Source organism: Sinocyclocheilus grahami, unplaced genomic scaffold, assembly GCF_001515645.1.
Source record: "Sinocyclocheilus grahami isolate Dianchi unplaced genomic scaffold, SAMN03320097.WGS_v1.1 scaffold1259.1, whole genome shotgun sequence".
NCBI classification, from domain to species: domain Eukaryota; kingdom Metazoa; phylum Chordata; class Actinopteri; order Cypriniformes; family Cyprinidae; genus Sinocyclocheilus; species Sinocyclocheilus grahami.
Window position 1 is genome coordinate 327379 of NW_015506438.1, and position 16174 is coordinate 343552.

General features: G+C 40.3%; 2 protein-coding genes across 4 annotated transcripts in view; both read right to left on the reverse strand.

Moving 5' to 3' along the window:
• Positions 1 to 595: 595 nt before the first annotated feature.
• On the reverse strand, positions 596 to 2403 carry LOC107568583 (C3a anaphylatoxin chemotactic receptor-like). The gene is made up of 2 exons (XM_016254550.1): positions 2377 to 2403; positions 596 to 2002 (listed from the first exon to the last, which is right to left on the reverse strand). The coding sequence occupies exon 2, from the start codon at positions 1961 to 1963 to the stop codon at positions 926 to 928; it is 1038 nt and encodes a 345-aa protein (XP_016110036.1). The 5' UTR covers positions 1964 to 2002; positions 2377 to 2403; the 3' UTR covers positions 596 to 925.
• A 775-nt stretch (positions 2404 to 3178) lies between these two features.
• Positions 3179 to 16174, reverse strand: part of LOC107568587 (adenomatous polyposis coli protein-like) — a 38971-nt gene continuing 25975 nt past the window's right edge. For all 3 annotated transcript variants that reach the window (XM_016254553.1, XM_016254555.1, XM_016254554.1), the window contains 8 exons: positions 13228 to 13326; positions 12743 to 13121; positions 11582 to 11677; positions 11327 to 11466; positions 11163 to 11240; positions 10900 to 11016; positions 10596 to 10810; positions 3179 to 10508 (listed from right to left, as the gene is read on the reverse strand). In XM_016254553.1, the coding sequence (XP_016110039.1) occupies positions 4139 to 10508; positions 10596 to 10810; positions 10900 to 11016; positions 11163 to 11240; positions 11327 to 11466; positions 11582 to 11677; positions 12743 to 13121; positions 13228 to 13326 (7494 nt within the window). In that variant the 3' untranslated portion in view covers positions 3179 to 4138. The remainder of the gene's footprint in view (positions 10509 to 10595; positions 10811 to 10899; positions 11017 to 11162; positions 11241 to 11326; positions 11467 to 11581; positions 11678 to 12742; positions 13122 to 13227; positions 13327 to 16174) is intronic.

Sequence of the window (16174 nt, forward strand, 5' to 3'; positions counted from 1 at the left end):
ATAGCCTACAGTTTGACCTTGTTAAATATTTGGCTAAAGAATGACACCACAGACTAATCAAAATCAAGTATTCCATAAAGCTCAAACATAATACTGAATAAACTTTTTGTCCAAATTAAGTGTCATTTTGAATTTGTAATGATCATGAAACAACAGTAAAGTGAAAACAATATTATAGCAAAACTATAAAATGATCGAAGACAACGTCATAATCAGTAAAATATGAAAATCTGGATTGACATTACACACAGTAATAGTATAGCATTAGCAGCTATTCTATAGTCTATTTTACTCAATACAGTATATTCATGTACATGTATTTTTAATCCCGATGAGCGTTCACAGCCTGTAGACCACATCCCATCAAAAGACACACCATTGACTTCCTCAAAACGTACAGCATCTGCCTAAAAATGGAATCAGTATTGCAAACGGCAATCTGCTTTTGAGATTTCGGTACACAAGAAATTGCTTTGTCATGAACTAGTTCACAAAAACCCTGTTAATTCAAATAAAAATTGCTACAAAAAGCAACAAAAATGGATTGAGCATTGCTTAAGGTTTAGGAATGACTTATTTGTAACATAAAACAATATCATATCTATGTTTTATTGCAGAAGTTTTAACACATATCAGTTTAGATGCACATAATGAATTTCATAACTTCCTGACAAAGAACAAACCAGAATGGACACTTCCTAAAAGTGCTAAAGTAAGCTGTTTTGCATATCTTAAGTTTCAGTTTTTAAAATAAATATTGTCGTCAAGATAGTTCACAGGAGTATTTGGTCATGAAAATTACTCGAAGGTTAATGCAAAAAAAAAAAAAAGTAAATAAAGCAAGTGGAACAAGTCTTGTTTGAAAGTGCATAGGTTTGGCATAGAAAAATGACCTGAACTCAGTATAAATGAGTTGATATCTTCACTACACGGAGTACATTTGTTGTGACTGTGTGGATCGTGATGCTTGTGTTCCCTCCTCAGAGAAAGCTCTTTCAAAAACACGTCTTAGAGAAAATTTAACCTTACTTTTGAAATCCTTCCCCATAAAAACATACAGAACGGGGTTCAGACAGCTGTTGACATACGCCAATGAGATGGCCAACGGATCCACTGCCGAAGCCACAGAGGAACTGGATTTCTCTCCGTACATGACTATCAAATCCACTATGTGATACGGCAGCCAGCAGAGAAAAAAGACCACGATTACAGCCAACATGATGCGAAACGCTCGTCCAGAGTGAAAATGACTCCTGCCTAACTTGCGTGCGATGAATCCGTAGCATGTTGTGATGCACACGAGAGGAACCAAAAAGCCAAACACAAATCTGATGATGCTTAACCTTCCAGATGTTGCACGGTTGGAATCACCTTCTTCATCAGCATTAAAAGTGCAAAGTGTGATGTTAATCTCCTCATAAGTGAAAATTTGCCTTAATAACATAAAGGGCAAGCTGAGCGACAAAGCCAAGAGCCAGGCCGTTGCACAGGACAGTCGCGCAATCAACAAATTACGATGATTCTGAGCCCAAACCGGCGTGATCACCTGAGCAAACCGATCCAGACTAATCAAGTTCAAGGTGAAAACGCTGGCAAACATGTTGATGACTATAACAGAGGGGAGAATCTTGCACATGACGGATCCATACGGCCAGTGATGCTCAAGGAGGATCTCCGCCACACTGAAGGGTATGGAAAGGCAGCACAGGAGGTCTGCAGTCGCTAGATTGAGAAACCATATTGTATTAACCGTCCTCTTCATCTTCATTCCCGCGATGTACACAACAAACATGTTACCGGGAACTCCGAGGAGAAACGTTAGGCAGTAGATGGCCAGAGAAAGTGTCCTCATGGGCACGTTCACCTTTAGAGACACAGGGTCTGTCTCACTTTCATTGAAACACCACTGACAATCATATCCAGAGTATTCATTGATGTAATCGTCTGAAAATGTCTGGTTCATTTTGCTTGAGTTGCTGCTGTCCAAAGTGCTCGGTTTGTCCTGTAAATGTATCACATATTATCAGTCATTTATTTCACTTTGCAGATGCTTTTATCTATTTTATGAGGAAAATAATAAGCATAAAAACGAAATAATCAAACTATGTCAATACAATCAAATACAATCAAAATGTATTCACTTAAGTGAATGTTCACATGGTTTGAATTGCTCGGTTTGTCCTGTAAATGTATCACATATTATCAGTCATTTATTTCACTTTGCAGATGCTTTTATCTATTTTATGAGGAAAATAATAAGCATAAAAACGAAATAATCAAACTATACATTAATTAAATATTTAAATGTATTCACTTAAGTGAATGTTCACATGGTTTGAATCGCACTCGAGTTTTACAGAAACGTCTTGTACTCACCTCACCAGCTGCTCTGTACTAACAGGCAATACTTGCACCGCTTGCCACTTTAAGGCGGAACCACAGGAAATGGGAGGAAGTCCTACTGATTTCATGAAACCACTACAAAGAACTCTTAGGGTGATTGCATGAATAGATTTCCTTTAGAACAAAATACCATTTTCAGTATTCAGTCTAGAATGCTGTTCTTGTAGCACAAACTGAAGAAGTTCTGGGAAAACCTTTGATCATGCAATCTCACATTCTGTGAGACCATACCCACAACTTGGTACAAGTGCAAAAGTAACATGACCAGTGCTTATTTGCCTGCTTATCATTGCTGTGAAAAAAGGCTGCAACCATCAGACAGCCCTCAGTTAAACGGTGTACTCTATGTACTAAATGTACTATATATGGCAGTAGCATCATAACGTGTCTGCGTGCATTTACAAAATGATTGCTGATAACAGTCTTGACTGTTGGCGAGTACTGCATTCCTGAGAGCTGACTGTATGTGAATCATGAAGGAATTTAGATATTTATTTGCCTTACTAAATTGGATGAGTAATTGGTTTACATTAAATGGCCAAGGAGTTTAAAATTCTTTAACTCAATTTAGAGAAGTCTTTTGCTTTTTTCTCTTCTTCCTGGAGAAAAAAAAAAAGACGCCCCCCAAAAAAATGTGAGACCACAATTGATTGGGATTACTTTCTTTTTTTTCCAGATTAACAGATGTGTAAAATTAATAAGAGGTCTATAATAAGCAGGCCATAGCCACAGAAATGATACAATTTGAGTAATTTAATATTTTTTTATTGTAAATATTTTGTAAACATTGATTTGCCCACTTTATTGCATGAGAAAAATAAAAAAACTCAAATAAAACGTGATTATTTACACCATGGTTTTGGCAAAACAAGTTGAATCTAATTATGTGCTTAAGTACTAAATAAAAGGGGAAGCAAATTAGCTTTTAAAAAGGTACCAACACCAAAACCTACAGCAATAATTTAATTATCAAACATTACTTCAGTCCTTCCAAGACTATTGTTTCATTGAAAAGACACCCGGCTCATCTGGCAACAACTATACACAAACAGCAGAGCAATGGAACTATGTTTTTTTTATATAATCTATGTCAACCATCAACATCATTCAACAGTTTTGAGGATTATTCCTTGCTTTCAAAAGCGCACACACAAAAGTGTAAAATGTTACACTACAGCTATCAGTACAGGTCATATGTCCACAGAAATGTTTATCTTTATAGGAAATACTATACCACTGAATCGGTTCATGCAAGGAGAAAATTAATTATGTAACATACAATATGCAACAGTAAGAATGAGTTTAACATTTGAATTAATACAGGTTTACAGTTTGTTCTAAAAAAAACTGCATTAGTATTGAATTCCACCAGAAGTTGAACAGCATCCCAAATAGTCCACCATTAGTCAATATTCTTGTCAAGTCAAGGTAAATACAGGAATCTGATGTGTGGTTAAATTAAATATATACATAATCAAATCTGTACAGTACAAATTGTCAAACATCTTCGCCTCCCTACTGCTGCTTCTCTGGATTTGAAACCAACATTAGCTTAAACCGCAATTAACCAGCAATAATAAGTTTCTTAATACACGGTGCAACAACAACAAGTTCTAAGAAAGTGGCCTCCACAGAGGTTTCTCCACAAAAGCACAAAGCAAATTATAAACAAGGCCAGAGTCTGTAATGAGTGTTTTCTGGCTGTCACCATAAAGGTTTATGAGCAAGTCCAAACTTAGACAGAAGTGACAATGTAAGACCCACTTTCAGTCGTGTCACCTTTAGTGTCTCTCTTTTTTGCATTGCTTGTAATAGGTGTTGGGATCTGGGATGGTCTTGGAGTTGTGCTGTCAGCACTACTTTTTCTGGGGCTTGGTGTGTAATTAAAAGGACTTACCCTAGCAGCCACAGCACCACTAGGCGAGCTGTGTTTGCTGGAGTTAGTTGAGCTAAACGGTGTGCGTTCAGCAACTGGGAATTCATGGACTTCTGTGCCAACGTTTGGGTTACTTGGAGCAGGCTTGATATCGGCAACTTTTTTATCAAGAGACTCGCTACTCCTGAGTAAATTCAGATTTGTTTCTGAACCCAGGTGGCCCATAGCTGCATTCTCACTTGCTAGTGGCTGTTTTGAGTGTGATTCGCTTGAGTCCCTGTCACAAGGTAGCCCTTTGCTTGACTGACTGTCGATAACGGGAGGTGTGTTTGCTGTGGGTGATTTACTAGACCTTGGATTGTTTATGGGACAGTCTTCAATTCTCACCCAGACATCTTCTGTCTTGGACATAGCAGCACCCAATGAATGAGCAGCATCACCAGTTGGATCTGGTAAGTCTAAGGTCATAGAAGGTGCATATGAGCTTTCGCTCTCTTTCGTTTTCCTCCATGTTCCTTTGCGTTCCAGGCCCCCCTCTTTGCCTGATTTTTTAGGAGGATTAGCGGGCTGCCGCTCATCCTCGCTTCTACCCTTTTCACTGGACTCAGATGAAGCAGAAAGAATGGAAGAGCTGCTGCCGGTTCTTTTCCAAGTGCCTACTCTTGGGAGAGATGATGAATGTTTGCTGTGCTCCCTTTTCCATGTCCCCGTCCTGTTGATTGGGAGCCTGGAAGGGCTTTCTGAATGGGATCGGGAGATGTCATGCCTCCGGAGTGACTTAGAATCACCATTCTCTGCAGTGTTCTGACCATGAGGAGACTTTCTCCAACCACTTCCCTGGCAGGGAAGACTAAGGGACATATCCGGTAAAGATGGACTAGATACTGGAGTCTGTGACTGGCTTGTAGACGAAGGGGACAAGGACTCGAAAGAGGCAGACTCCTCTAATTTCCTTTTTAGTGTTGGACTAGGGGCTTCTTTGATAAATGTTGACTGACGAACAAGTCCAGGCTTCTCGGACCGGTCAGACTCACTCCCACTGGATTTGGTAGATGACATTCTAGACAACTCTGCCTTCTTTGAAGGACCTGAGGCTCCACACTGGCTTAGACTTTTTGAGGCAGATTCACTTCTAGGAATTCCACTGGTACTTCTATGCAAGCCACTCTGCTTCGTTGGTGTTTGCTGGCCCAGTTGCCTCCCCGGAGAAGTGTAAGCCATGCGTCCGGATCCTGAAGATTTTGTTGAAGAAGCACTGGGGGAGGCAGTGCGAGGCAGCTGAGATAATTTGTTGGATGGGCTCAAACCATTCCTACCAGGTGAAACTGAGGCACGACCAGGGGACTGCATGGGCCTTGTTAGAGATTGCTGAACTGGTCTAGAAGGTGTGGAATCTCTAGACCCAGATCGAGAGGAACCTTTACTTGACCCTCCTTGAGATGATGCTGGGTCCCTGGCAGGACTAGGTTCAGAACTTGTTGGGATTTTCATGGTTCTTGGAGAGTTTCCAGGACCAGGTGCTTGAGATGGTGGTTTTGACATTTGCCCACGTGGAGGGGGCTTTTTCGGTACCGGACTGGTGCTAGGAGAGCTGCTCCTCACACCAGGTACATGAATCATTGTCCTCCCTCTGGAGATCACAGGAGCTTGAGCTTGTCTGTGCTGAGAGGACATGCTTTCAAGACTGGGTCGGGGCTTTCCTGTGATTAGACTTTTATACACTTTCTTTCCTCCTTTCAGGCTCTTAGTTTCTTCCTCTTTCTTTTTGGACTCTAAAGTGCTTTTCTCACTAGGTTTTAGTATTCTTGGCCCTTTATTTGTAGCAGGCTTATTGTCCTCCTGATTTAAAGGAAGGTGGAAGGGTGATCCAATGGAAATGCCTGATTTGAGAGACAGAATAGAGTCTGAATCAGAGGAACCTTGTCTGGAGAGACTTGCTGCAGCCTGATGAAGACTGCTAACTATAGAATTGGCACCCTCTTGAATGGCTTTCCAATCAAATGATTCAGAGTCTGGTGATAAGGCTTGCTCTGAAATAGGGCTATGTGTGTCTGTGAGATCTAATATAAGATCTGGTTCCTCTGCTAAAATACCATCAGCCAACATGCTCTTTTCTTCCTTAACCCCTGGTTCCTCAGTCTTACTTCTTGGTGGCTGTTTCTTTTTCTTTGGCATTGCAGAACTGATGCATTCTTGGAGAAGGTCATCTTCAGAATCAATACTGAGAGAGCTAAGGGAACTATTTCTAGAGAAGCACACAGGGGTGTCCTCAACGTGAAAGGCCTTTGGTGCATAACCAGAGGCTTGTGGCCTGGGCACTTCCATCTGAGTTGCATCGTCTTTGTGTGAGCAATCTTTGTTGTTGTTTTCTTGGTCAATGTCACTTAATGAGCTAAGGGATGAGTTTCTTGAAAAACATACAGGTGTGTCTTCAATTGAAAACTTCTGCTTCTCATCACATACTGCAACTGTATTTTCTTTGGGTGCTTGTGGAAAACCTCCTGGTTTTTGAATGGGTTTTGTTGGAGCTGTCTGAAATGCCGATACTCTGTTGGTGTTTACTGGCTGTTCTACACTGCACTTCAAAGGGGGAACTTTTCTTTGCTCTTTATCTTTTCGCAGCTCAGCTTTTTCTTTAGACAAGTCGAGATCATCATCCTCAAAGTCAAGCGAACTCAGTGAATCATTGCGAGAGAAGCAATAAGGTGTGCCCTCAATTGGTGTGTAATGATGCGGAGAATCAAAGGCAAACCCAGGACGCGTTCTCACCTCGGGATTAGCAGGCTTATCAGCAAACTCTCTTGTGACAATTTTGGGCTCTTGCTTTTCTGTTTGTTTGTTTTTATCTGGATATGATGCTGCTTCTGACAAGCTATTAGGAGCCTCTGGCCGTTTGAGCATCCTTGCTCTGTACTCACTGCTTTGTGGCATAGGTTTTACAGGAGAAGTTGGCTTTTTCTTTTCTAAGTCTTGCTGAACTAGGTTGCCAGTGGCGGTGGATGGATGCGGAGCCTGTTCAAGCATCTTCTGCACTCTAAATGGCTTGTGAATTTTGCCTTTGGGCATTGCCGAATTTATACACTCTGCAAGAATATCGTCCCCTTCGTTCTCAGCCAGGGCACACTGAATGGGAGGTGATAAACCTGTATCTTTAGCCTCTGCACTTTTCCCCTCTGGCAGAGTGTCTCGTCTTTGACCAAATGTTTTTGCATGGGGAGCTGAACTTTCAATACCCGCCAGTTCATTCGGGGGTGACTCAATTGTGAGGTCACTGAGAGACGTTGCTGTGGAAAAGTTAATGGGTGTTCCCTCCACACAGTACACCCGGGGCATATCCTCACAGTGTGTGAGGGCCACATGCTTCTGCTGCTGTCCTCGGTTTTGTGGTGGCAACAATTTATAAACCGGGAGCTGACTTGGCTTGCGAGCCACGGGTGGGGGTATTCTAGAGGTGCTTGAGGGCGATTGCTTTTTTGGTTTTCTTGATGATTTTGTTGGCATTGCTGAGTTAATACAAGCCTCTAGAATCTCTATGTCATCATCATCATCCGAGTCATCCAAGATGTCTTTTCTAGGTTCAGTTGTTGATGGTGGTGGTTTCTCTTGAACCTTGGGCTCTTGAATGTCTTCTTTCTCAAGCTCTGTTTCATTGCATTGGTCATCCTCATGAACTGGGGGCATTATCTTCAGCTCAACATCTTTCTGAATAAAGGGCTCATCTAAACTTAGTGCACTAAGACTCGAAGCACAAGAGAAGCCATCTGGAGTGCTTTCTGTGGCAAAATGTAAAAGAGTATCATTATCTGGTAAAACCTGCACTTTCTGTACAGCAGCACTTACAACTGCATGTCTTGGAGCCAAATCACGTTTTTCAGAATGGGGTGGCACAGTAACTTTTTGTTTCACTGACGTGGTTCGTGGTGGTGGAGGTGGTGGTGTCTTGCTGCGACTTGGCGGCATTGTTTGTCCTGGGCTATCAGGCAGATCACTCGGACTGATAATCCCACTTACCATCCCACTGCATGGCTCACTCTGCACAGAACTTGCAATGGAATGACTCTCAAAACTGTCAAGGGAGCTGACAGACGTGCATCTGCTGAACATGAGCGGAGTCTCTTGTACATAATGTTCAGGGGGACTTTTGGGTGTCTGGGCACCACTTTTGGATGGTGACTTGGCACCTGATGAAAATTCCACTGTTTTGTGATGCCTGGAAGCATCTCCATGTCCCAAGTGATGTCGTGGAGGCTTGATGCGAACATAATGGCCTGATGATTGGTTCTCAGATGTGCGTTGGTCAGATGCAATGTTACTAGTGGATTCTTTTTCTGATATAGGTAGAGTTGGGTAGTTATTGGCCGAGTTGACATTACGCTTGCAGCTCTCCATTTCATCTTCCTCGGAGGACAATGATGATAAAGAGCTACCACGTGAGAAACAAATGGGCGTGTCCTCCACACAATACGTCTGTAATGTTTCTTGATTTATCGTGGGAGCCTTGCATGCTGGGTTCTTCTGAACTGCTCTTGTTGGTCCTGCTCTGCTTTGAGTAGACGAAGGATGGAGCTGTTTTTGCCTACCCTGGTTCTTTAAAGAAGCCACAGAGGAGGAACTAGCTTGGCTTAAATGGTCTTTGACAGAACCTTGGGTAGAAGATGGCTTTGAATGTCTAAACATGTCCTTCTTGGAGGAAGCATCAGAGTACTTCAAGCTGTAATCAATAGGCTGTTCTACATGATGATCCTCATTGTATTTCATGCTGTAGTTTGGAGTTTGCTCATCAAGCTGCTCTTCTTCTGAATAAAGCTCACTGTAGTTTGTTGGTTTGTCGTCGGCATAATCATCAACAGTGCAGATAGTCTGAGAGATCTTTTTGTTAAGTCCATGACTTGACCCACTGTTAATTTGTTCATTTGAGCCCCTTGACCTAAATCCAGGCAGGTCCTGTTGAACAAACCTGGGCTGGTACTTTTTTAGCTTATCTTCTCCTTCACTGCTAGCTTCAGTGTACATGGGGTATCCTGGGCTTTGCGATCTCTGTGGTTTCTGATCTGGCCGTTTCATTTCATCATCAAGGAGCTTCGGCCTTGCCCACCTTTCATTCTGGCTTGGGCTTTGTCGACCAGAGTTGAGCTGTTCATCAGAATACTTCAAGCTGTAGTTAATAGGTGTATCCAGATCTCCATTGTCATCTTCCATGTGATTCGCATTGTGTATTTTATGGGCAAGATCTGCAGGATATTTTCTGTAGACACAGCATTTGCCTTCATCATCTTCTGAATAGGAATCCACTGAGGGCTTCATTTGACCTCTCTTTCCATAGCCATCAGTGCTGTTGACACTATTCAGACTGTCATTAGAAGCTCTGTACTCCAGTTTCGGCATTGGGCATGGTCTGCCCGAAGGGTCAGTTTTGCTGTAGCTGTACATATTTTGGTGACTATGAACAGCAGTTTGGCGTCGGATCATGTCGTCTTGCACAACGTGAGGGTCTGGTGTGGATCCTGCGGTTCTATCATCCATACTTAAGTGCATGCTCTGCACTTCCTCCATAACAACCGCAATTTGAGCTGCAGTCGTGGGAATCTGCACCATTCGCTTGGCAGCCTCCGCATCGGAATGGAAACCCCTTCGCTCTCGATCTAGACTTCTGTCCCTCTCAGCTCGGACGCTTTCTCCATTTCCTCTGTTGTCTCGAGATGATGGGCTTGAGAGCACTGGAGTGTTCATATAAGGTGATCGAACTCCAACTCCATTGGGGTTATAGCCATCTGATCGACAGACACCATCATAATCGCCGTAGACGTTATGCTTATGTCTTGGCTTGGGCCGATGGGAGGCTTTCGGGCTCAGGTTGTCAATGTTATCAAAGGTTTCAGAGAGGTGCTGTGCATCTAGTTCTTCAATTAGTGCTTTCTGTTTTCTTACATGCAGAGACGGTAGACTGGATCCAGGAGACATGATGTTAGCATCCTTATACTTGGCAGGCCGATTCGCCATGAGGTTTCTCAAAGCAGCGGCACTTCCCATAGCTATCATCTTGTGCTTGGAGTGAATGAGGTTCTTCAGCATGCTGACTGCACCCATATCCCATAATGCCTCTTGATCTTTTGCGTTCCGAGCAGACAGGTTCCACAGCGTCCCACAGGCATTGCTCACTATCGTCAGACTGTGTGATTTAAGGTGCTGAAGAAGAGTCTGAAGACAGCTGTTTTCCCTTAATATTTGCCTGAAATAAAAAGAGGAAAAGGTTTGCTGCCATGTGGACATATTAAAAATTTGTGAGTGTATGCAGCTTTTATAAAGTATATTCTACCTGTGCTCCTCATTTGTGGCAATTAGGCTTGACACGTTTCTCAAGATGCCACCACCACTTTCTATTATGGCAAGGGTGTTGGTTTGGCTTCTGTATGTTAGAGTGCTCACTAAAAATGCCAAAGCTCCAGGAACAGTACAGATATCAGCTTTGTTTTCAGTGCAATGTGCTGATAAGTTCCAAAGGGCACTCAAGACACTTTTTAATGTGGATTCCTGTAAGATAAGAAGACCAGTTCCTTAATGACTGAACGGTTTGTTTGCATTCATACAGAAATTATTAAAGAGTTTCAGAGACTCCTCACCTTCTGAACTTCTAAGGCACACTCCATCAGGGCTCTAACACTGCCAACTTCTCGCAAGATCTTCTTACTGTTCACATCAGCTCGCCATGAGAGGTTCCTCAAAACACTGGCAATAACCTAAAGCAGTATAGAGCTTCTTAGTACAATAACTTAAGATGAATGTCTTTCCTTTTGGTGCCGTGCATGACTATGCATATACTATGTTTTGTTTTTTAAATTATTTAAATATTCAAATTATGACATGAATTCCCAAACAATTATACCTGCTGCAGGTCCTCACTCTCTGATTTTAGTTGAGCTACCATGGCCCTCATGCAACCTTTCATTGAGCAAAGTGTAGCCTGTGGGCAAAACCAGAAAGTAATTAAATGCAATAATAAACACTAAATGGAAATGATGAAAGACAATGATGAGAGAAATAAAGCACCTTGTTGGCTACATCTCCAAAGGTTAGATTAGTTAATGCCATTCCTGCATATCGTCTTAGTGTAACACTGTAGTGATCATTGGTAAGACCGTAAATCTCACAGTCTACCTGCAGCAGCTCCCCAATCGCCTGAAGACCACCTGCATAAACAATGCATTGAAATATTCAGCCAATGAGATTTACATTTTAGGTTTTTCAATGTCTAACAAGAACAAACAGAAGGACAAGTTTCATTTAGAATTTTGGAAAACCTACCAAGCTCATTCATCGCATGCCTGTGCTCTTCATCAAAGGAAAGTTTCATGAGAACACAAACCGCTGGGCAAATCTGATGCTCGACTGGTGAAGGCACTGCAGTGAAGGCATAAGTATGTTAATGAGGTTGTACAGCTCCACATATATTGATTATGCGTCAACCCACTTAGAAGAGTTAAGTCATCCATTAAGCTCCTTCCCATCAGAGCATTTCAAATGAATCACATTTATAAATTAATAAAAAGTTTGTAGTATGTGGGATAGAATAAAAAGAGCATTGCATTGCATTTACTACAGCAATATATTAGGGACATATAGGCCAGTATATTACTGTGGTTGATTTTTAAATGGCTAATGCAGATGCATCAGATTCACTGCCTAATTTATGTTGATATACACATAACAGGGTTATGTACTTAAAATTACTATAGACTAAAACTGAAATATTTTTAAATATCATGTTGTTAACTGAAATAAAGCTGAAATAGAATAAAACAAATATTATATGCAAAACGTCAACTTAAAAATGTTAAATTAAAAAATGCAACTAGTTTAAGTACTAAAATTACTAAAAATCTAAATCAAAATAAATTTATATATATATATATATATATATATATATATATATATATATATATATATATATATACTATATAAATAAATAATAAATATTAACTAGTATAAAAAAGTAAAGTGACAAAAGCACATAAAATTAATAAAACTAAAACTGCAAATATAAAAATAAAACAAAGCTAAAAAGAAATATTACATGACAAAAGCACATAAAATCAAAAATAAAATGAAAATTATGTAAAATATATAATATTTAAAATATAAAAAGATAATTCAAAATATTAATAAATACTATATGTACTTTAATGACAGCTAAATGTGCACAAAAAGTATGCACTGAAATTAAAAGAACACTTATATTCTACTATAAATTTACACAAAATTAAGTAAAAAACTAAATACAAAAAAATGTCCATTTAAAATACTGTAAGTGAGTTTTGAAACCAACACAAGGATGAGAAAACACTTCTATTAATCCACACAGTAACTACAACTAAAAATAATGTTACCGCAAGGATACCATGTCCCATCCCTCTGTGCTATTCCTGACACCTAACATACATCAGCGCGAGATATATTGGGTCTCACTTGGGTTCTTGTCCTGGTCCACGCCACGCTCATGGCTTTCCTGCCACTCCCAGCAGGTCTCGCAGTAAGCTCTGATCTGCTCCAGCAGGTGGAGCACCCGGATCTCCCGCCGGCCGCGCTTGTCATCGGGCTGCGAGTGGATAATGTTATGCAGGGCGGCGCTGGCCCTCGCCCGGGCCTCTTTGCTGCCGCGGGAATTTCCAAGCAACACAGAGTCCTTGTCGTTGCCGTGGAGGAGCTGGATGAGCAGCGGCAGGCAGCCGGACTGACGCATGGCGATGCAGCTGTCCTGAGAGCTCGACATGGCCAGGAGGGTGCGAGACATGTCGTCTTTATCATGGGTGCCCAGCATGGACAGCAGCGAGTACACCATTTCCACCTAAGCGTATGCAGACTTGATTAAAGTGATGCATGCTGCTTGATGCATGATGCTTTCAATCGTCACAGCATGTCATTTTAGCATTGAGAATCTAGTACTAGTTAACCTTAGTGCCCAAATGGCTGGTCAGTCGGCGTGGAACGGAGTAACTTCCAGTACTGCTCATCTCACTGGCGGCGTCATGATCCACCCGAGAACTTGAGCCCTGCAGATTCCAACAATGTTCTTAATAAACAATAAACATGCAGGTCTCCTAATCAAACACCTTTTAAAGTTTAAATAGTAAAATCTTTTTAGTTTTCCATTGTGTGTGTGTATATATATATATATATATATATATATATATATATATATATATATATGATACACCCTACAAAAATTCAATAGGTAACTATGTGAACATTTATATTTATATAGAATGATCATTTAAAATACATTTATATTTAAATTTACAAATTTTATTCACATTTACAAACAATAAACACGCAGGTCTTCGGCAAACCTAATCAAACATCTTTTAAAATTAAAACGGTAAAATCTATTTATTTTTCTGTTGTATATGATACACCCTACAAAAAGTCAATAGGTAAATATGTATACTTAAATTTATATTGAAATATAAATATCAGGGTTCGTACACATTTTTACCAATACATTTCCATGACTTTTGAGACAATATTCATGACCTAAATGTTCCATTATTTTACAATAAGAATACAAATCTGTTCAAATTATCATAGCATATGTTAACTAAAATGAATGACTATTAACGCTACTCGTTTGCTTTCTTGTTTTAGTAATGAGTACAAGCTGCAACTGCGCCAGACCTTACTCCACATTTCGCATCACTGAATATTATCATTTATTTAACTGTGTGGCCAGGATGGCCATTTTGGTGTCATTTTGTGTGTATTTTTGCTGCTTAAATGCAACAAGCTGCGCTTTAGAGCCCTGCATTTCAGCCTGAGCCCAACGGCCCCAACTTATGTATGGCTCCGGGACAATTTTCACGTCATAGCTCAGACACGGGCCAGGCATCAGGCTTGCTTCCTCCTTATGTTTATATTTTAGATATCCATCAATTATTATGGTGATGACAAAGATTTGCCGCGCTGGTGGAAACAACACGAGACCGTGCTACCGCGACTGTCATGAGTGGCTAGGACGGTGTTTAGTGTCCAGCAGCAGCGAGTGCTGGAAGAGTTCCATGTTAAAGCGCACGCAAAGCTTGCCGCAAAACGCCAGCAAGTAATTACCATGATGAATGCTCCAGGGGAAATAGAATATTCGCAGGGTTTCGGTTCATTTTTGTGAAGCGCTCCTGCTCAAGACCGAGACAGCAGAAAGCGTATCCTGTTTGTTTTCTAAAAAAGCACAACGTATGCTGATATTGTGAGTGCACACAAATAAAAGTAGACCCTTAACAGTCCCGAATGATGTATTACTCTTACCTTTATGAGCATGACTGGTTTTTTTCCACTGTTAGAAGAAAAAAATGCAAGTGATCGTGCTGGCGACTCCATGTCCTGCAAAGTGCGCATTAGCTTCTCTGCACAAACGATTGGATACGCTCCTAATAGCACACATTTATCTAGGTTAACCATTTAAACTAACATTGTTTTTTTTAAGCATTTTATATAGGCCTATAGATTTTATTTTAGTCAAGTGGTGATGATTTGAGAAGGCTAAATTGATCAAACATAGGCTATGATTAACTCACTGTCTGCCACTGGCCACTTGGTCGTTACTTAAAAAAAACAAAAACTTGAATTTAACAAACAAAAACATTTTCCAAACATATGTCTAAAATCTGTCGGATAAAGGCCGGACTAGAGCATATGTTTGAGGCCCGTGCAGGGTTCTGCTGAGTTTATTTGGTAGCAAACTCAATACTCATATACGCACGAGCGCACTTTGGATATGACTGCGCACCGCCTCTGGAGCGTGCGAGTACCGAATGGCTTAAAAAGACGTGCAAATAAATAATAAAATTTTCTGACGATGCAACCATGACCCGATTAGGCAAGTGACTATTCTGTCAACTGTCCCGAAACGCGAGTGAAAGTCTTGTATCGCAGCGTGCAGCGGCTCTTGTAGCGCAGACAAGATGCGATTATTTACTCATCAAACCTACATACTATAGGCTTTTGAATAAATGTGTGAATATCCATCATTTTAAAGTCAAAAGCTGTGGGAATGAGTAAAACTATGCGATATAGCCTATGCGCAATCCCGCACCGAAATTCAGGACCTGATTAAACACAATTCTATTATACAGAGTTTTGTGAAATAGATTTCAATGACTTTTCCAAAACTTTTCCAGGCCTGGAAATTGGTGTTTTAAAATTCCATGACGTTTCCAGGTTTTTCATGACCGTACTAACCCTGAAATATAATTCAAGTACATTATTATTTAAATTTACAAATTTTATTTACAAACAATAAACATGCAGGTCTTCAACAAACCTAATCAAATACCTTTTAAAGTCATAATAGTAAATGAGGAAAAAAATTAACTTAAATGATTTTAGCAAATGGCTGCAATATAACAAAGAGTGAAAAATTTAAGGGGGTCTGAATACTTTCCGTACCCACTGTATATATTAATCACCCCCAAAAATGACACAAACATTTCTTCAGCATATCCATCATGCAGTCTTTTGAATGCAGATATTATGTATAGCAGGGTTCCTCAAATCTTGCCGTGGAGGGCCAATGTGCTGCAGAGTTTAGCTCCAACCCTGATCAAACTCACCTACCTGTGATTTTCTAATGATCCTGACCATTATTAAATTAGCTTATTAAATTAAACTAGCAGGTGTGTTTGATTAGGGTTAAAGCTAAACTCTACAGGAAAGTGGATCTCGTGGGCCAGATTTGAGGATCCCTGATGTATAGGAATTAATATAATATAATACATTTATATTCAAATTTATAAATTGCATTTACATTTATCAGTTTAAAAATAAATGTATAATTTCAAATAAAATGAATACATTTAAATAAAATATACTTACATTTAAGTCATTATTATATTTTTAATTATATATATA

Bases quoted from the DNA above. Each gene is read 5' to 3' on its own strand.
- LOC107568583 (XM_016254550.1), bottom strand. From the start codon at position 1,963: ATGAACCAGACATTTTCAGACGATTACATCAATGAATACTCTGGATAT.